This window comes from Solanum lycopersicum, chromosome 1 (genome assembly GCF_036512215.1).
Source record: "Solanum lycopersicum chromosome 1, SLM_r2.1".
Lineage (NCBI taxonomy): Eukaryota > Viridiplantae > Streptophyta > Magnoliopsida > Solanales > Solanaceae > Solanum > Solanum lycopersicum.
In genome coordinates this window covers 83,016,975-83,039,253 of record NC_090800.1, presented here as the reverse complement: position 1 = coordinate 83,039,253, position 22,279 = coordinate 83,016,975, and the positions used below count along the sequence as shown (strand labels likewise).

Sequence of the window (22,279 nt, the reverse complement as noted above, 5' to 3'; positions counted from 1 at the left end):
TTTTTTTTACTATTTTAACTAGAATCTATTTTGTCTATTTTTTATAGTGCATTTTCATAAATAAAAAAAATATGTGAAATGACATCAGAAAAATCTGCGATTTTGCCACTCACCGTCCTCAACTGTCTTTTCAGCTTTTTTGGTAAATATCACTCTCTCATTTTAATTTTTACATGTCAAAAGGTGATGCCTTTAATTTGTTTTTAGAACTTATATGTACTAAATAACTGTTAATTAGAATAGAAAAGGAATAAGTCATTATAAAATTTCGAATACAGTTCATTAAAATATGAGCCATATTTGCCTATAGTAGTTCTTTCTGTAACATAACTGAAATATGGGAGAAAGATAACATAAAATAATAGGATTTATAAAATGTGCACAAACAAACGTTACATTTAATGCGTCATATAAATTCTATAATTGTTCCATTTTTTGCTTCAAATAAAAGTATTATTTTAACTGAAGAGAGTTTATTTTGATGGACAATATATCATTAAATTATGCTAATTATAGAGCAGATGGATACCTATTTATTTTGCCATGAATGGAATAAGAAGAATAGATTGTTGTACTATGAAAAGTCAACTTTAACCATAGTTAAGTTAAATAACTCGTAACAGTGCTGTGGTCCCCACAATAAGTATTTACCAATGAAACCGCTCCCCTATTCATAGCAGCCTTAATAAATACTTTCTATATTTGATATTATTTGTCATTATTTTTATTTTTAAAGTCAAATTATAAAAAATTTGACTGATAATTTAAGATGTATTTCGATTATATTAATATATAAAAAATTATATTTTATAATATTTTTTATATAATTTTAGAATATCTAATTTCTTGGTTTAAAATATCAAATTAATATAATCTAATATACTTTTAAAAATTAATTAAATTAATTTTCGATAAGCGTAACACGATAAATAATCCTAAGCGAATCAAATACACTCAATTTAATTGGTTTTTATTTCTACATTTACAACAACTGGGGACCAAAAGAGGATAGAGGAAACACAATCATGTTCCTGACTTATAAAAGTGAAAAGAATATTTTAATTTTAAGTGTATGGAATTAAAATAGCTACTGAACTAAAAAATACAATAAAGAAGAAAATATATAGCTTAAACAAAAAGAATAAAAAAAAATATGAGTGAAATAATAATATCACAATGACGAAGCTGCTGTATATATTTAAGGACTGTTAACTGTTAATTGATATCCCTTGATTAAAAATTATGTTGTGTAGCTTGATTTTAAAAAATGTGTGTACATATATATATTCATGATGCTCTTTGACTCTTTCATATATTACTTTGATCAATTTCTTTTTATTAAAAGTTCAAGATTTGTCGTTGCTAATAGATGATAAAAGCAAAAATTTAAATGAATAAATCTAATACTATGACATGCCATCAAGCATAATATCATTTATGTTTGTTTTAAGATTATAATATATTTAATTTTATCTATTTTTCTTAAATTGTATTTAACATAAAAATGTATTATCTGTCAGTTATTAAGATGTCATGTCATATTTTTTTTTATTATTATTAAAAAAATATGCTTTGAACTTATTTAAACAATAGGTTGCAATAATTTTTTTTTAAATATTGTTTTCTATTTATGTTTTTTGATAATGTTTTGTTTTTTAGATATATATAAAGATAAATTTGAATGAAAAAAAGTACCCATTTCTACGATTAACTACTAATGTATTGTTTTAACTATTTTTATAAAATAAGTTTTTAAAATTTTTAATGACAATTATTATTTTTTACTACAAACTTTAATTAATTAGCTTTTTTATGGTGCACTTTTTCTTCTCCCATATAGATAGATATTTCTACATTTTATTTCAATTCATTTTGTTGGAGCATTTCCTAAAATCATTAAAAGTGTGATAAATATAAATAGACATTACAGTTTTTTTAATAAAATAATTCAATCTTCAGTTTTTATTTTTTAACCTTAAATTTGGAATTTGAAGCATTTAAAGATGTTTAATCTTTTTCCCGTAATAATCATTATTGTTCAATTTCATTTTTTTCATTTAAAATTAAAATTAGAGGCATTTAAAAATCATTCATTTTTTGCCGTTACAGTTTTTTTAAACAAAAGAACTTTCATTTCTATTTAAAATAGCTATATTAAAATTTATGTTTTTTCAATTGTAATTTTAGAGCATATTTAAAATGTTTTTTCAAAAATTAAAATTCTTGAATATTTGTGGTGCTGACATGTGACACTTTTTACTTCTCCTATTATATATAGATAGCTTTTAAAAAAAATTGACAAAAAAAAATTACATTAAAAACTGTAATATGAGCTCCTCCGGTTCTTCAAGAAAATATGTGGGTTCTTCCGATTCTTTAAAAGAATTAGAAAAATATTAATAATAAATTAAAAATGTGACATGGCACCCTAGTAGGAGAGAAATAATATATTTTTTTGTGTCAAGTATATTTTGAAGAAAACAGGCAATGTTGGGTGATATTGTAGTCCTAAAACAAACATAAGTGATATCCCTAAGTAATTTTACTTTAATGAGTTATCTCCAAGCTCTGTTAATTTGGACGATGTCTTTTAGACCATTTCCAATCCATCTTTATTTTACTCTCCATTCTATATATTAAGAGAGTAAAATAGAGAATTGGGTCTCCAACCACTCTCTAAAAAACTATCGATTCTCTATTTATAGAAAGGTACATTGGAGAACTACTATTCACCTCTCTATTTTACTTTTGATTATTATAATATAATTTCTAGTATATTACTAATTTAATCTTTATCATTTGTAACTATTTTCTAATGCAATATAACATTTACAAGTTACTACTAGCACTAAATTAATCATTTTTTTTTTAAAAAAAATATCACTTTAAATATGTAACTTAAAGTTATTTTAATATTATTTATATTATATAAGGTTATTAATTAAGTCTCTAATATTTGTAATTATTTTTTAAGTAATATAACATCTAAACCATATTATTGTTTTTTTAATTTTTTTGGTCATTTTAAATATTTAATTTAGGTTATAATTATTTTTCATTATGAAGTATGCACAAAATTTACATGATAATTCAAACAATCTACTTTTTTTTTTTTATAGTTGATAAATTATTAAACTACATTTTATAAATAGAATGAAAATATTTGATTCAATAGTTCAAAATGTAATATGGGAAATAAATTAGTACACGAAATCTTACTCGCGCGGACTCTCCACTTTTGATGCTGCACCTGTCTCAGATTCTTAAAAATACACTACTTTTGGCGAATCTGACACTCACCAGTTGACATTTTTGAAGAGTCTGAGCAATATATCACGAAATAATTGGATACAAGATGAAATTGTTTATTTATACAATTTTTAGCTCCACATAAAAAAAATAAGGACAAAAAATGCTCATTTTGAACTATATAATATATTAATAGAACATTCATGAAACTAACGTAATAGTCTTAAAAGTTGATTATTTATGTAAGATTTAAAATAAATTTTATGATAATACAATATTTATGATGCAATTATATTTCATCGATGATTTCATTTTTTATTTAAATTATTCGTTAATATGTATTATATAATATTTATCTCAATTTATGTTATTTAGAATAAAATGCAATTTTATATTAAATGAAAAAATTGAAAAAAATAAAATTTTATATTACATAAAGACCATAGAGTGTTATTGTCAGATAAGGATGATAAGAATGAAACAGGAATAATAATATAACATTAAAAAAATATTTTAAAATAAAAAATTAAATTAGAATTAATTATTTTAAAAAATAAATAATTTTGTATTTAAAGAGTAAAATAGAGAATATAATTGAAGATACCCGTACTGAGTTGCAACTCTTTTCATGCCTAGCTAGCTTTTTGATTTCCTCTCAACACTATATTTTGTAATTATTTTCGCCTCTTCTCATTCCTATCATTATTCAAAATCTCTTACACTTTTTATATGTATCGTTTTCACATGCATATTAAAACCATCAATTATTTAAATATAATTAAAAGCTAAGAATATTTTTTTTGTCTTACTATGATTTAATGTATTTGTGTATGGGTAATTGATCTTTTCGATGAAAGAAAAGGTAGAAATGTTTTTTACTATTTCATATTAAAAGCAACTGGATTTAACACAAACTTGTAATTTAATGGTAAATATATTTTCCATTATCCAGAGAGTAAGAGGTTTTCGTAACGGAAAGTGTTAAGTTTGACGACGTTATGACGGGGATCTTTGGCGTCCCTTTCTTTGTCTGCACAATGGCAGGCAACCTCTGTTGGTTGAGAGTAAACCCGGCAAAATATATTTCCCATGATATCTCTTTTACCATTAAATTAAATCTAAACCTTATAAATCACCTAATTTACTCAACCTGCCATTATTCTACTTTTCTGGCCCCACCTTCCTTCATCACCCACATACACGCGCTTCCACGGTAACGTGGTGCCACTGCTAAACAACCTTTACTTACTAACTACACACAATTATTACTCCGTTCAATATTATTTATCATAATTTATATTTTTAGATTTAAATTATAAAATTTTAATTAATATTTTAAATATATTTTTTATTATTTAATATGCAAAAAATTATAATTTATAGTATTTTTCATATAGTTTTAGAATATTTATTTTTGATCTAAAATATCGAGTTAATGTGATATAATTTAACTTTGAAAATTAGTCGAATTGACTTTTGAAAAACGGAATATGACAAACATTACCGGATGAAGGAAGTAACAATTTGAAAACTAAATAAAGAATACAAAAGTTATACTACATTTTATATAAGTAAAGAAAAAATGCACAAGTACTTAGACTATGATTTAAATCTCAAAGACACACCTTAATTAAACTAATATCGTATCACCCTCCAACATTTATTTTTTTGGTAATTTTATGCATTTTTTTAAACTTAAATGGCATCCAAATATCTTCCACGCGTCTTAATTACATAAAATTACAAAATATGTAATATGTACAAAAAAAAAAAAAATTAAAAAAACTTAATTTAATTAAAATATATTCCTAAAATTTCAACAATAATCTCAGAATACTTATGGATTTTCCCCACCTAAAAGAGAAAGAGCAGAGGAGGAAGCTAGATCACTTCCTAGTAGGACAACACTCATTTATTATTTTTCAATTTTTATATATTTTTATTAATATCATATCCTCAGCTAAAGTTTTCATTGCCCTAACTTTGATATTGGCTCCATCACACATTAATATCCTTAAAATGTAAATCACAAAACACCTTTGGACTTTATATATCTCCAAAAGGACCTTTATTATATATATGCATTATCTAGGTAAACAAAATATTATGCATAAGTCTGTATTATCACTGCTTCAACAAGATAGATTATTTTTTAAGCTGATTATACCAATACAGATCGGAATTAGTTTCAAAAATAGCTAGTGTGTCTCATCTAGAATTTTCTCTTAAAATTTCATCGTGTGACTTGAGGCTCATTTAATATATCTTTAAAAAATAATTTTGAAAAAATCAAACTTCAATAATAATTAAATTAAAAAAAATAAAAAGTAAAAATCTACCTACCTTTATATTTAATTATTTAGAGAATATTGAAACACTCTCGAGAGCTGGCCGGTTAAATGTTGATTTGATGCATATAGCTATCATATCCATTAATGGCTATGAGTATGGGTTCAATTGAAACTCCCAACACAAACATATACAGATTAGCCGTAATAATCCGTATATGTATGTCACTTTCATTCATATTTAAAAGTCAAAAAATATTGAATTATTATTTTTAGCATAGGACAATTTGATCTATAAATCTGCGGTCTGCCAACTCGTCTTAAACGTCTTTTGCATGTCAAAATTTTAAATGACTAATCTGTACTATGTGCAATTTTATGTACATTCAAAAGTCACAATCGAACTTAAGAATCCCAAACCAAAGTATCGTTTCTAATATATATATATATATATATATATATATATATATATATATATATATATATATATATATATATATATATATTAACTTCGTTTCAAATCAGAATAAACAAAATAAATTAATAAAACAAAAATTCATATAAATTTTCATAATTGATCCAATTTATTTGGAACTAAGACAGTTTTAGAGATCATTTAATACGAAGATTAATAACATGAATGAATTAATACTGCGTGCATACATTGGTAATGCAGAATTTTTTTTTATCAAGTATTTTTGATTCATTGTTTTTCAACTCATCTTATGTTGTATTAAGGGTGTGTTTGGTACGAAGTAAAATATTTTTCGAATTTCCTATTTTGAGTTAAATGTTTTTCGAATAAATTCATTTTCATCAAATCTAATGAAATGACTTCCCTAAAAAATTAAGGAAAACATTTTACAAAACTCTACTTCATCCTTAAATTGCAACATTTTTTGTCTGGTCAGGTCTTCTGTCCGAATTTGTATCAATTTTCTGATATATAAATTCAAAATTTATATAATTCGATTCTTAATTGTATAAATACAGAATTCATATAATTTAGTTCATGATTGTATAAATCAATAATTTGTATAATTTAGTTCATGATTTTATAAAATAGATTTTGTATATGGTTACTATAATTATTTGTATACAATTTATGAAAAATTCATATTACATACAAAACTTGTAATATACTTATCATGTTTGTATATTCGCAAGCGAAATATGCATACCGATACTTTCGTAACAAACGATATAGCTATGGAGCGCAACTATCGAAACTATAGTTATAGAGCCTCATTATGTCCATTATCTTTACTATTTTTGAATTTTTTTTAATTTTAATATATATGTAATTTTATAAATTATTCAAAATACAAATAATTACATGTATATCAACAAATAATATATTCAATTGCAATCACAAACATTATGTAGTGATACATTTATTTTTTTCAATTAGTAAATGCTACACAACTCACATTTCAAATATTGTATTGAATTTATTTTGCAATAAATAGTTCTCCCTAAATAAGAAATTTTGTATAGGAATATTTTTTTCTTTATAGATATTAATTTCGTCGTATTGAGTCTTATGTTTAGTAATACCAACAAAATAAATATCATACAAAACAATACATAAAATTAAAATTCTTATAAAATATAATAATACTAAATAATATATATCATAAGTAACTCATCGCCAAACAACCCCTTATTGCGCAGGTGGGTGCAAACTTAGCAGTAGTAATTATTGTATACTTTTCTTTTAATCTTTTGTGTCAGGAGATAGGTCCCACTCGACACGTCATCATCGCTCAGTAATAATTGGTCGCCACGTGGGTTTCGTACAGTGATTCAGACGTATTTGTTTTGGTAGTCTGCTTTTTTCAAAGGATATTCTTATTCAACACAAAGGCACCACGTTTTCTTTTTTCCTTATTTATTGATTATTTTTTTTAAAAAAAAACTGTTTTTAATTGTTTTATTTTGCAAATGTAGTCAAATACAAAATGGATTAATAGATTAATGTAAAGAAATAATACACTTGTTAGGAAAATAGAAGCCTCCAAAAATGTGTATAGTGTGTTAAGATTGTAATGTAATGTAATATCCACGTTTTCTCCGTAAAATGCTAAAAGATGCTTTATGTTTTTTTTTTTTTGACACCAAATATGGAGACTGACAATTTAGATTAACGTTTATAGAAAAAAAAATATTAATAAAAAATTAAATTTAAAGTCTGAGATCGTAAATGATAAATAGCTTTCAAGATTTTTATTATATAAAAATAAATAATTATCACATTATGTTTATATAAAATAGTCGAAACTGGAAATAAATAATTATTGTGTTAATAAATAAGTGATCATATTAAGTTCTTTCGATATAATGATTAAAGTAATTTTAAAATTTTTTATTAAAAATATTAATTTAAAACACAAAATAAAAACTCAAATTTCATCTTCGCCCCAAATCCATCGTTCCTTTTTTTTTTTTACAAAGATATTTCTACAACATTGCAATAAAATACATACGCATGACTCAAGAACACGCGAATTAACAATAAAATATATTACTTATCTATTTTTAAAAAATTGATCATCGTTAATCCTTATGTTTTTAAGTAATGGACATATTTATTTGCCTCTCCCAAATTTCTTGAATTTAGCCGAAGATAATATAAGTTGTATTGTAAATTTGTAACAATTACAACAACAATGGGTATATTAGGACTATTTGCTAAAATTATAAATACTAGGTGTGCATAAATAAATTAACTTCCTATAATAATTGACGTTGATGATACTTCAAATTATCTTTTCCGTACAAAATTATACATGTTAGTTTTTTTTTTTAATATCTGAAGATGTTTATACATTAATTAATTTTTATTTATTTTAATTTATTTATCTGTTTTTTTTTAAAATAATATATTTAAGAAAATACAAAATTTTCTTAAATTTGTCGAGTTATCGTCTTAAACTAAGGATATATAAAATCTCAAAATATTTATATAATCTTGTTATCTTAAATGTCGCGTAAAAAAATTAAATTTAAATTGAATTATTACCTATATATTGGTAATTCATTTTTAATTAGCAAAAATATACCTATTAAATTGTAAATCGTTTTGTGGTAAAATTTGACCTATTAGCTGGATCACAAAAATGTCTTTTAAAATCTATTATCGTTAAATAATTCCCAACTACATATTACTTATAGATATGATTAATAATGGACACATAGAATAACGAGTTATATGCTATAAAAGTTGATTATGACATAAGATTAAACGTCATAAATTAATTAGAACTTCAAATCAATATTTTATTTATACGAATGAAATATATATATAAATATAATAAAGCTTATATAATTTATAATTAATCAGCAATAGCTAAAATTAAACGAGTAAAAAGAATATTTAACTCTGCAACTAATAAAATTTAATTAAATAGCAATTAGAACCATAACACACCCAAAAAATACAAGTGTAAGAATGGTTACATACATATAAATTGAAATTAGAAGTAGACAATATAATATGCAGAAAATATTAAAATATAATTATAGGGCGCACGGAGGGAGAACAATTATTGTCAGTGGGAAAGGGTGGAGTCCAAATCATGGGTCCTAAGTACTATTAATTATTTTATTTATTGATTATTCATTAATTAATCTTTTAAGCCGTCCTTATATTAAGCTTTAGTGTTTCACTTAGTTTAGACAATGGAGCAATTATATGGCAAAATTATTTTTAATCATAAAATTAATAACCATCTTTCTCTTAGGATTGCGTCATCAACCCTTGTTTCCTGGAAACTCACTTTCACTCCGCACTTTCGATCACCAATTTTTAACATACAATATTTGTATTAGAAATTGACTAATTTAAATTTATCACCAATTTTTTTATACAATATTCATATTAAAGTTTGACTAATTTAAATTCATGTCGACGAAGATTTATTTGGAATCTTTTTTCATACTTAAAACTTGAATCAAAAATCTCTGATTAAAAAAATAATAATTTATTTACAGTATTACATTTTTTGACGATAAATTCATAAATCAATTAAATTCTTTTTCTTTAACAAGTTTTAGCAATTTATTAACCTTTTAAGCATCTCTTAACTGTACATAATGCATGTGGGGTTTGTGGAAGCTAAGTGTGAAATGAATCAATGATAGGATAGATCATTATTGTCTATTTATACTTTGTTTTTAGGCCTTTATAAAGAATATTTTATTATATTAAGAGATAAAGTATAGAATGTGTTTTGAAGACCCCAACTTTTTACAAACTTTTTTTAAGCAAAAAAACTTTTTACAAAATTGAAAATGAGATTTGATTCCTCTTGACTTTAATTTTTGTTAAGCAACTCTGATTTTGCAATCCTAACCCCTGTCAATAGTATTTAATTTACTTTATAAAATTCATAGAAAATTGTAAAGAAATTTCATCAGTTGGTAAGTTAAGACCATAATGAAGAAAAATAAACCAGTGTATAGAATCAAATTATAATTAATTAGACCCCGGGTTTTTTCATTGGTCGAGTAAATTCATTATTAAAAAAAAATGATAAAGTGAGTGTACCACATGAATTCTGAATTAAATAATATAATATAAAGTTTCATGATAGTTTCTTAGTTAAACTTATTGGGATCATGAGAATTTTTTTGGACAGTAATGACATGATTAGATGCTTAATTTATCAAATATATATTCTTGGCGTGAGAGATAAGTAATTTTTTTATAATTAAAATGCTATTGGGTAAATTTTCCACTAGAAGCACATAGACAAAAAGTCAGTTTGAAATTCGATTTGTTTAAACTTAACCAAGAATAAAATATATTATGCATCGTTAATAATGGTAAAATAATTATGTTTGTCTAATACCGACTCCTGGCCTCTTTCAAAGGTTAAGGACTTGGATTAATTCTCTAATCACTCCAAAAACACAGAATAATTAATTATGATTATAATAATATATAAAGTGGAATTAACCATATCTTATCTTAATTTATCATCAGTAGATTCCAGTTGGATTAGCAAGATTTTATACTTGACTACATTATCGTTCAAATTATTTAAGATAATTTATAATTATATTGAACAATGTGGTGCATTTAATGAAAAGTTCAAAGGGAAAATGGAGAAAACAGTGTTAAACTTATAATAGTCTTTATTTCTATAAGATTCTTGTTTGATTTAAATTTAGTAAGCGAGAAGGATACGAATCAAGTAATATTTGAAAAAATTAAAATATTTAAAATTAAAATTAAGAAATCAAATTTAAAATTAAAATTACGTTCAAAAATGAATTTCACTTAGAGAAAAAATTGAAACTTTTGAGTGAAAAAAAATCCACTTTGAAAACTGAAAAATGGAGAAATAAAAAAATCTAACCAAATACATATTTCTTTTTCAAAATAGAAAATAATTTATGTCCGAACGGAATATTCTTTCTTTGGTCCCTTCTCCCAATGTTTTTAATTTTTTATTTCTGATATATTTGTTCTTTAAACTCCTAATACTTTGGACCACATTTTTACTTAATTAATATTCATTTTTGCGTCAGCCACGAAGGTGAGAAGAAGATTAGAGAGAATAGATTATTAGTAATTATTAATGTTATGAGAAATTACTCCTACACTCCATGAACGATTTAAGAATAACTAATTATGGCTTGAGGTGTGTTAATTATATTACTAACTGAAAAAGTAGTTAGGTGGCATTTTTTTTTTTACAAAAATATTGAAGAAAGCTTACGCGTTAAGATTAGATGTTAAGAAGATATAATGTTGGTTTTAATTATTTTTATAAAATGTAATCTTGAAACCTCACTTTGATCTTGATTTTTAGATTGTTTTGAATTTCTATAACAAATAACTAAGAATTTTAAGATTGATCTTTTATTATTATTTTTTTTTTATCTCAAACAGACTCAGAATGTACAAAATATAAGTGAAGCTAGAGGACGGAAGTGATTTATTCAAATTGTTTTTATCAAAGTGAAGAAAATAATAGAATTTAGATTCACTTAATAACAATCTTGACTCCATATATTATTTATTTTTATTGCACAATTATAGAAAAAAGTTAAAACAAGTGAATAATTAGTCAACAAACAGAAGAATATATAAATAGTAAAAAAAATGATCATGAGTAAGAGAAGAATATTGACCTCAAAAAAAGAGGAAAAGTCCAATTTGATTTTCCAAAAAAAAGGTATTCGAAACTTCCAACAACCCATTCAACAAATTTGTGGGTTTTCACTAGATTTTTATTTGGGGAAATTTATTGAAAGGTGGATTTGAAAAATATTTATTCACTTTTTCTCATTATTCGTACATCTTAATAATGAGCTATCTATTTTTGTCGTCATATTCTTTTTTTTTACACCTTTTTAAAAACTATAGGATAACTTGATTAAATTAATATCCTTGTTTAATATTTCTATTCTTTTCCGCATATTAATATTTCTCCATATTTAGTAAGAAAAAGATAGAAACAATACCAACAACTAATTATATTTCAATTTTTTAAAAATAATAATTATTTTGAATCATTTATTTTAAATAAAAATAAACGCATAAAATTGATCAAACAAATTATACATGAGTGCCTATTAATATAAAAAAAATTTCAAGGGCTCAATTTTTATACATGTCGCTCAGAAAGACACCATTTCTTTTTCCTTATCGACAAAGTCTGGCAATAATTACTACAATAACAATTGGATAAATAAAAGTTTATACACATCAAGAGTCTTGTTTGGATTAGTGATTGTAAATAAGTTATGAATATTACATGTCGATGAACATTCTTTAAGTGCTAACTAGATTAATTTTACATATAACCATGTGTAAGGATAAAAATATAAAACTAATATAACCATGTGTTTGATATTATTTTTTTTGAAAAAAAAGCTCCTAATAAGCTATTTTTTGCTAGAATAATTATAAAATTCTTAGTTTTATGAAAATGTATACTCTCTCTCCATTTTTATTTGTCAAGTATCGGCTTTCAAAAGTCAATTTGACTAACTTTTAAAGTTAAATTACATTTACATCAATTTATTATTTTAAGCAACAAATTTAAATATTTAAAAACTATACAAAAAGTACTATAAATTTCATTAATGTTTTTTGTATATCAATATGAAGAAAAATTTTATCATAAAATATTGATCAAATTATAATTATTTAACTCTGAAAAGTAAAATTGTGATACTTAAGAGTAGATGGAAATAGTAAATTTTAAGTATCTTTATAGTGAAAAGGGATTGGTCTGTATTGGCCAAACATAATTTATAGGGGTGAGGTAACTTTACGCCTACTATTTTGGTGAATTTATATAATGTCCAAGTGTTGGTCAAAATTAGGTATATTCACTACTTGAAGAATTAATAAGTTAAATTAGTCAATTACAAGTATCTTCTCAATGGATTACCCTAAGTTTGGTGCTTCAAAAATTGGCTACATAATTATGGATTTTATAAACTTCTACATAATGTTTTGGCAACTTTCCTTCCACAATTTTTTCCCACCACTTACTACTACACTTTAGAAGAACCAAAACACTCAAAGTGGTTAAAAAATAATATTTGAAATTTCATTAATTCAAATTTGTATCGCGTATATATATATATATATATGGAATTTTTTTATATTTTGAAATTTTTAATTAACAGTAAATGTTAAATCATATTTATCTTATCATACCTCGAAGTGATATTTAGTTCCTAGATGAATAATTAATTTATTCATTTTTCATTTTTTCCTATATGAAGCAAAAGAAATATCTTAACCAATCTTCTTTTTTTTCTTCCACTCCTCAAAATCAACAATTTTTCTTTTTCTTTATCCCAATCAAACGTACGGAAAAATTATATAAATTAAAACGATTTAAAATATAGTATTTGAAGTGGAAATCAGGCAAGGGTGGAGGAGATTCACAGCATTTGCAAAGTCTATTTTTAATTAATACAATGTTGAATAAAAAGTAGCTAATCATGATTAATATATTATTGAGCTTTAATACCTTATGAGCTACTCTATAAAGTTAATCAAAGAGGGGTAGATGTGGTGTCACACCATTAAAAAGTCACTTAAGAAAAGAGTACCAAATTATTGTATGTACTGTAAAATCACTAAAAATATCATATTTTTTTTTCAATTTAAAACAAGTACGCATTAATTTTTTAAAACAGTACAAATTTCGTATCGGTTATTAATTTTGTTTACCATGTAATATGAGTAGTATTTCTTATTAATCTCATCATTTATATATATAATTTATGAAACAAACAACCCCTTAAGTATTTCTCAGCATGTCATTAGCATGATGTTAGAAAGAGAAATCCCTAACGTGTGGAAAATATTATACAGTATTATTAATTTTATAATTATTTAAACCTGACTTTAAGTTTAAAGAATATTATGCAATTAGAAGACCAAAGGTGGAAAATAATTACCTGGAAAGGTCAAAACAGAAATTTAATTCATTACTTATGTGGAAAATTCTGATAATTTGGATGGCCTTTTTTTAGAAAACTGTCTTTATCATATCTATCGTGTTTGGATGGTCTCTTATTCTTGGTACAGTCTCTAAAGCAACGTGTATTTTACATTTTGAAAAAATAAAAAAAAGAACATAATGATTTGATAATATCTTATAAAAGATTTATTGCAAATTAGAGGGATTATAAATATGTCAAAACTTAATAAAAACGAAGGGCCAAAGAGATGACGTTACGTTTATATTTTATTTTATTTTGTTACATTCTATATAAAAGACAACGGTTTTGGTTGCTTTAATGAAATAGTTTGAAATGGGTCATTAGCACTTTTGTCCTGTGAAAACATCAACTTTCATCTGGTAAGGTTCAATGGTAACTTGACATACTAATTGCTATTGAGTCTCCTTGTCCTGTTTAATTACACACTGAAAGAAGGAGCAAATTCTCAAAATGAAGTTGAAAAACAAAATCTTAGCAAAATGACTATGACAACAGCTCAATCCCGAATATTATAGGTGTTTAACCATTTCTATTTTGCTTTAGCACATTAACATATCAAAATCCTAAATGAAGCAAATCCCCCATCATCACATATGCTCGGACACTCCCACCCCCCTAAAAACAAAAACAAAAAAGAGAGACTTTCTCTGGCCAAAATATCCGTGGCAATAGAGGCTACTGCCACTGACGACGGGAAGATGAAAGAATGAGAACTCAAAGCATAATGCTGACTCCACAACAAATAACAGACGAGCTGCAAACTCAATCAACTGTTACATCCATAAGCAACATAATCAGACAAGTGCAAGGATAGAAACAACAGATTCCTGTCTACTCCATGAACCGCCTTCTTGACCACAGGCCCTGAAAGTTCAACCACCGAATAATTAGGCATACAATGTAGATCACAAATATGTATTGAAATGACAAACAGAGGCCAGACAACAGATTAAAACCTTAAGAAGTAAAGTCATAGTCCAAAACAGAATATAAAGGAACCAAAACATGAAGGGATGACGCATTTTCAAAATTCGACAAGCTAGGTAAAAATTAGGCGCCTGACACACTTTAATTTCTTAAGCACAAATAGAAGTACAACCTTTTTGTTGTGTGTGGGGACAAGTATGAATACAAGGAGAACAACGAAGATCCAATGTCAACACCACAAAATTGAAGACAAACAACTCCAACTTATCATAGTGCCGCCAAAAGATTCACAAGAGAAAATCATCAATTGTCATACTATGTCCCTTCAAATTTATAAAGAATAGAAAACCTGGAAGTCGCATATGATTTCAAGCAGCATAATGAAGTTGATAAACAAAGATACAAACACCTGAACTGACCTTGACCATAAAATGGTGCACGTGGCCAGTGACCTAATGGATAAACATCTACTTAGTATAAGGTCATCAATCGGGCAGTGGCTTAACCAAGAGCAGGCACACACACAATACTTGCACTAAACCCCTGTATTTGTAGTTGAAATCGTGTGTGCGTGTGTGGTGGTGGGGACTGTGATAAATGTAACAAATATTCTGACACAAGAAAACTAAACAATACGCAGTAATAAAGTAATGCCAAAGCATTGTGAGATGGATTATGCAAAGAACCTAGGCAAGCTTAGTCAGTAAATTAGGCAAACGCCAAAATGCAAAGATCATAAAAGCATCACATTCCTGATTGACGGAAGAAGCAATAAGATTCATATTTGACACCTGCAAACAGGATAACAAGTGACAAAACTAAGGCAGGAGGAAGCATGGACATTGCCAACTTAGAAGCTCCAGCTTTAGATTTAGGAATGTGGAAATTGAGAGACTAACACAGAAGCCAGAAGCACGACAAAATACATACAAACAAGAGAAGTCAACTTGGATCATTTTCTGAAAAAATGAGGACAAAGATTGAGGCATAGAAATTATTTTTGAAGAATTCTCAAAAAAAAAAAAAAAAAAAGGAGGTTTGTCCATGAGTTTGTCATAAGTGTGCAGACATGTGTCCTTGAAAGCAGCTTGAGCGATATTTCAAGAAGCATCTATGGGTATCAAATACTTGGGCGAGGAACCAAAAACTAAAGATTAATCTTTTACAAAGCATACTAGCCCTTTAATTTAGATCTTTTTATTTGCAAGTTTTTTGGTGCAAACGGGTTTATGTACAGTGTACCAAATGAAATTGTCTTTCAAATAAGTCTCAAATCCCCATCAGACAACTTACTATCTTCCAAAAAAAAGAACTACATATTCTACCGATAACTGAGATATACGGCCTTTTAGATTTCAAAGTTGGTGGATAATGGGCAAGTTCCTCTGGCTTTTTCACTTAAATACGAGACCTGCTCTCCACCAACAAAGTTTTGAACTCATGATGTGAGCTGATGGAACATCCCGCAATATACTATCTTAACCATAGAACAAAAGCCCTGGGAGTGGACAAAGCCTAAGTTCATCAGCATATATAATAAAGACCAAATCTTCTCCTACACCTGTGGGCCAGCATCATGAATAACTTAAAGCTTATTTATACAAAAAGCAGAAACGGCTTGGGCTTGGCAACTTCCATAATAATCACAGAAAAGAATCTCGGACTGCAATTAACTTCAATGAACAGGCAACAGCCACTTACGAAACAAATTTCAACCATAAGGGACATGTGATAGCAGCAACTTGGTGCACTAAACTATCACAATTTCCACAACAACCAATGCAGCTAGACCAAAGTAAGTAAATGTCCTACCCTTTTTTACAAGTTAAACTGTCTTATGTTTTTAGCACTTAATGTAATAACATGACCAGACTCTAGAATTCAATAAGCAGGCGTTAGTCATAGTTTTAACAAAAACTGCAGAATAGGAAATAAAAGACTCTTAACTCAAACAACTTTCCTATCACTATGACAATTAGATTAATATCTGCACGCATATCTATTACTATATCTTTTGTTTATCAGTAACATGCATATCTATTATACCAATTAAACTTCCTCAATTAGAGCAGCAAAAGAAAAAATAATTGCCGACAACCTAAACACAGGATTCTAAGACAAATTCAATGAATCGTCTGTTCAATGGGTCTAATGTTTAAAGGGGCACCATGATCTAGATAAAACTCCAATCGTACAATTAAATTTTGATCCTTAAAAAATGAGGTATAGCTATTACACAACATAAAATGATAATTAAACAGAATCAAAAAGTACAAAGAAGAAAGCATACCACCACATGGATTCTTCTCAAAGTATTGAGAGATTGTAGGAGCTGCAGAGCTGAAGAAGAGCTGTTTGATTTGCTGGCTCAAGATTTTCCCTAATAAGCTGCGGATATGTTCCAGGGGAAAGAGCAGCAAGATTCGCCATGGAAGCCACCAAATATTGCTTTGGATCATTCACTTCCTTCAAAGGGTCCTCTTCTTTCTTCCCAGCATTATAAAGATGAACGAAAGTAGCATTATAACCCACAGTCTCCCCAAAGTCTGGAACGTCTGTCTCATCCAACACTCTCTCTTCCTCCGGTCTAGAGAGAAGAGTAACAATGCTGTCAAGCATTTTGCCCCGGACCTTGGGATCCAATAATGTTGAAGATTCGCAAATTAGTTTTGTTGAAGCAACTGAAGTCAGCTTGAGTTCAACAGATCCTGTGATTAACTTGAGGTTCAGCACCCAAAATTGCTCCACAATGGTCTGAAATACATCCTTCTGAACCGCATTCATTGAAACCACAAGATTCTGTAACCCATGCTTGACCAAGAATAGAGACATAAATATCACAAGATTCTTCAGAAACTTCACCGTTCTGCCATGCTGCAGCCGGTTAAAAAGTGAAACCCAAATGTGGCCCATAAAAGGTGATATTACATCATACCCAAGATTTTCAATAACCGTGTTGAGCACATAAAAACCTTGGTCATCTGTGCTGGGAGATGAAATCAGTGTATTGAAAATACCCAGAACATTAGACAGCCTGCCCTGCTGGTTAAGCTCATGGGGTGCCTTCCGGAGGAATGCTTGGAGCAATCGGACAAGAGCTGGAACATTTGCGGACTTTTTCCATGACTCAGGTAAGAGGAGAATCTCAAAGATCTGCACGTAGTGCTGAGGTACAGGAGGTCTATTCAACTCAACAAGCTGAGCCAACAGCTGAAATGCATATGGAAAGAATTCACTCACATCCTTAGCTAAGACCATCTGGAGGCTAGGGAAAAGGCTCCCTTCGAAAGCAGATATAAGAGTAGGATCCCTCTCACAGGCTCTCCTAATAAGAACAGCTACTGATTCAAAGAGATAATGATTAAAAATAGGATTCTTAGGGTTCTCGCAGACTCTGTTGAGAACATTTGTCAGACCTGTTATGCAAGCTGAAGCAACATCACGAGAAATTTCAGCAGCTCCTAGCACTCGCATAATACACTTCATTATATATTGATTCTCCTCAGATTCTGGCTTCTCCAGGGCACTAAAAAGGTTAGTCATCAACACTAACAAAAAGGGACTAATATCTGCTGCTGTATATCTTGCTCGTGTCCCATCATCTTTAACAAGCAACAGTTTCTCAATGCAACTCGCAGCATAAGAATGAACCACATTTGACTCTGAAGCAAGGAAACGCACAACATCTGGAAGTAATGCCATTGCAACAGCCTTTGACAGCTGATTTCGGAACATAGTAAAGAACTTCAATGCACCTGCCTTCAACATTGGAAAGGCATTCACATCCCTACTTTGCAACTCTGGTACAATAACTGACCCGAAAAAGTTCTCAACATCTACAAGATCAGTTGATACTGAACTACCACCTGCCTTCTTAGTGGCAAGGGAGACAACCAAATAGATAGCACAATCCTTATATTTCCAATTTGCATCCGGATTCTGGGAAAACAAGCCCAAGCAATTTTGTATCTGAAGGGACACCTTCGCTGTGACCTTGTCTTTGTAATGCATACCAATGCCCTTGAGCAGTTCACATGCGATCCTCCTCCTTGTATCAAGATCACTCCCTTCCATATCCCGTCTAATAAACTCAATATAGTTCATTTCAAACAACTCTTCATCCTCGTCTCTCAGCATCACATTGGGAATTACAATACTCTGACAAATCTGCTCCAGAATGTCATCTCTTTCAAACAAAATATGATGCACGCTAGTACTAACAGTGGTTAAGAACTTGATTGCAGTAACAGTAAGTCGTTCCCTACTAGAAGATGCAGATGAAGCCACAAGAAGACTCCATACAGCCTCAACAAACCCGCTTAGATACTTCTGAAACAGTTCTTCCTCCTTCTCCATATAAAGACCAATATTTTCACACACTGCAGCACGCAGTCCATCAACAACAGCAAGACCATCATCCCCAGTATCCTCGAGCACAGGGTATTTCACAGTGAGATACTTCTTAAACTCGATCATCCACTCATCCATATGGTCCTCAAAAAACTCCGGCAACTCTTGAAAATTCAACGAATAAAATATTCTACAGCACAACCTTTGAGACTCTATGTAAAGCTTAAGGGTTGCGGCATTTGCAGCCCCACACGCCACAGCTTGATCGATCAAATTGACAGTTCTTTTAAACACTTCCAAAAGTGGCTTTGCAAAGTTATCAAGACAGTATTTCAAATCAAGAAGCAACTCATTGGTCTTAAACTGATAACGGAACTTCTTAAACAAAGAATTAATGGTAGCTAATACACCATTAACAGAAGCATAATCATTTGCTTGTGTTAAAGTATCAAGGTTTGCAACAAGCTCAGGCAACAAAGATTGCCAAGCTTTTGGAAAATCATGCTTTCCAATCACAGCCAACGCTTCACTGAGCTGGGATTGTATCTTAGGTGAGGACTTAAGCATAAGAGAAACAATCAAGCTCTTAATAAGCTCCTTCTCAGGGTCGGAAATGGGGTTTAATGCTGGAAGATTTGGTTCTTTAGGAGGTGATGGAGCCCAACGGGCCTTGAGATGGTTTTTGAAGTTAACAGCAGCAGATTGACGGATCTGCTCGTCAACAGAAGGCTCAGCTACAAGATGAAGCACGGCGAGACCATAGTTAGATCTCTCGGAGGCCTCAGAAAGTGCTGTTTCAGCTCGACGGCGAGGCTCCGGTAACGGAGATAGCGTATTAAGGAAGCATTGGGAGAGAAATTGTGCGGTTTCAGGGTTCCACTCCATTTTAGGGTTTTACAGAGATTCTACGGAAGAAGAGTATAATCTGTAAAAATACGTTTAGTATATAGATACAACTATAGGGTTTTGTGGGAATTTTGAAAGGAAGAAATGGAAGAGAAGCAATGGAGATTGAAGAGTTACCTTTTCCAGCGATGGATTTGCGATTTCCAAAGTTTGAACAACTGAGTGAAGGTGGAATTAGGGGGAATTTGGAATTTAAGCTGCCTATTTCTTAATGGGCCTGGACATGTAATTTTCTTATTGGGCCTATCATGTTTTTTTTCCTTTACCTGGACTGGCTATTGGGCAAGCTCAAAGGACCTGTTACTTTAATTTCCACATATTGATCACTCATTTGTCTCTGTTTAAAAAAAAAAAAAATAATGGTTACTTCCTATATGATCTATGTGGTTCGTGTTTTTTAGAATTTTCTTTTCTCAATTCTTAAAGAGATATATATACACACTATCATACCGAATCTAGTATAATATTAAGGGGTGTCAATAAATGACTATGAAGACTAACAATGCTCGTCTTTCTTTCCACTCGTATTCATGAATAACAATAATGTTCTTAATGTTTGTTTGATGTTACTCATTGTTAAGCTTAATAGAGTCCTACTTATAAAAAGCCCAAAGAAGAAAATAAGGACTTATACATGATTACCTAAGTGTGAGTCAAAAAATTATATGTCCATTTACAGAATTCATGCATTTTAAATAATTTGATAGTACAGTTTATATGTTGTATACTTCAGTGATATACAATTCACATAATTATACACTCGGAAGGTACTATTAAGATACAATACGTGAATTGTATATCCTGAAGATATTCAACGTATTAGCCCTAATAATATACCAAGTATTTTGTGTAAAAAAAAACTCACTCATCAAAGGACGATAAATGATAATGCATCATAACTCATAAGTAGGCCAAACGAATGATACAAATTCAGTATTATTTCCTTATTCCTCTCCCTTGGCATTATATAAATATTTTGTGTAATTAGAGATTTGACATAGTAATCGTCAACTAGTAAGTAAAATAATATATTATGATCAATAATATGCATATGGCTCTAATATTGCTCACGGAATGATATATGAACATGACAAAGATAATTAAATTTTGGATTTGAAAATACAAACATTAGATGGATGGTGTTGGATCACGTTTGAGCCCACCAAACAATTTAAGTTAGAGGAAATTTAACAAATAGCCACTATAGTAAATTTGATTAGGCTTCTTAGTTATAGTTTACATATTTATGGTAATAGCTATAATTTAAGCTGTTGTCGGCGACCCCATTTTGTATAATTTGCGTGTGCGCTTGTATATTTCATGTCTATATGTATAATTGAGTTATTTTCATTCGTATTTATATAAAGAGGTTAGTTTGAATTGATTTTTTTTTATTTTTGTACAAGCTCAACATCTGAAGTTTAAACAATTTTACACCTTATGTTGTACAAACTACAAATTTCAAAAATTACATGTTTTTTATATAACTGAAACTAGGACGCATAATTTTTTCCTAAAAAATCATAATTAATTTGTATATATATGTTTACTTATCCACGAAATTTCCCTTTTTTAAAGTTTCTGTGATTTAGGCCGATACACTCATTTTTTTCGTTGATTTATGACATGGCCATGTATTTCAAAAGATAGTCCATTTCTGTTGTTAGGGGGTATAGGAAACAATCTTACAAACGGCGTGAATTAATAGTTTATTTTTGAATTATTGACGGTTTGTAAAATATATCTTTACTTAACTAATTAAAATTAAATATAGCCTGATCTTGTATTTTGATTGAAATATTCTATTAAATTTTTGCCAAGTTTAGAAGTATTTCTCGATTCTTTTATCTAGATCTCATGCTTCATAAGAGTTTGAGATCATCGATCTGTGTCATGTTTTGACATATCAAAAGCGTATTTAAATTTAATTGGTCAAGTAGATAAGTGTTTTTAAAATTATAAATAATTAATAAGCAATATTAATAATTTACACCAAATTCAAATATGTATCGACTTCTCTCACTTTAATATTACCCTCACATTTCAACAACTTTATATTCGTAGCATTTGGCTTTAAAATG

At 28.4% G+C, this 22,279-nt stretch overlaps 1 protein-coding gene across 1 annotated transcript; it reads right to left on the bottom strand.

Moving 5' to 3' along the window:
* Positions 1-14,466: 14,466 nt before the first annotated feature.
* Positions 14,467-20,365, bottom strand: LOC101255034 (exportin-2). The gene is made up of 2 exons (XM_004229944.5): positions 17,233-20,365; positions 14,467-14,879 (listed from the first exon to the last, which is right to left on the bottom strand). The coding sequence occupies exon 1, from the start codon at positions 20,175-20,177 to the stop codon at positions 17,250-17,252; it is 2,928 nt and encodes a 975-aa protein (XP_004229992.1). The 5' UTR covers positions 20,178-20,365; the 3' UTR covers positions 14,467-14,879; positions 17,233-17,249.
* Positions 20,366-22,279: the final 1,914 nt, after the last annotated feature.

Excerpts from the sequence above, each read along its gene's own strand:
- LOC101255034 (XM_004229944.5), bottom strand. The coding sequence starts at position 20,177 with ATGGAGTGGAACCCTGAAACCGCACAATTTCTCTCCCAATGCTTCCTT.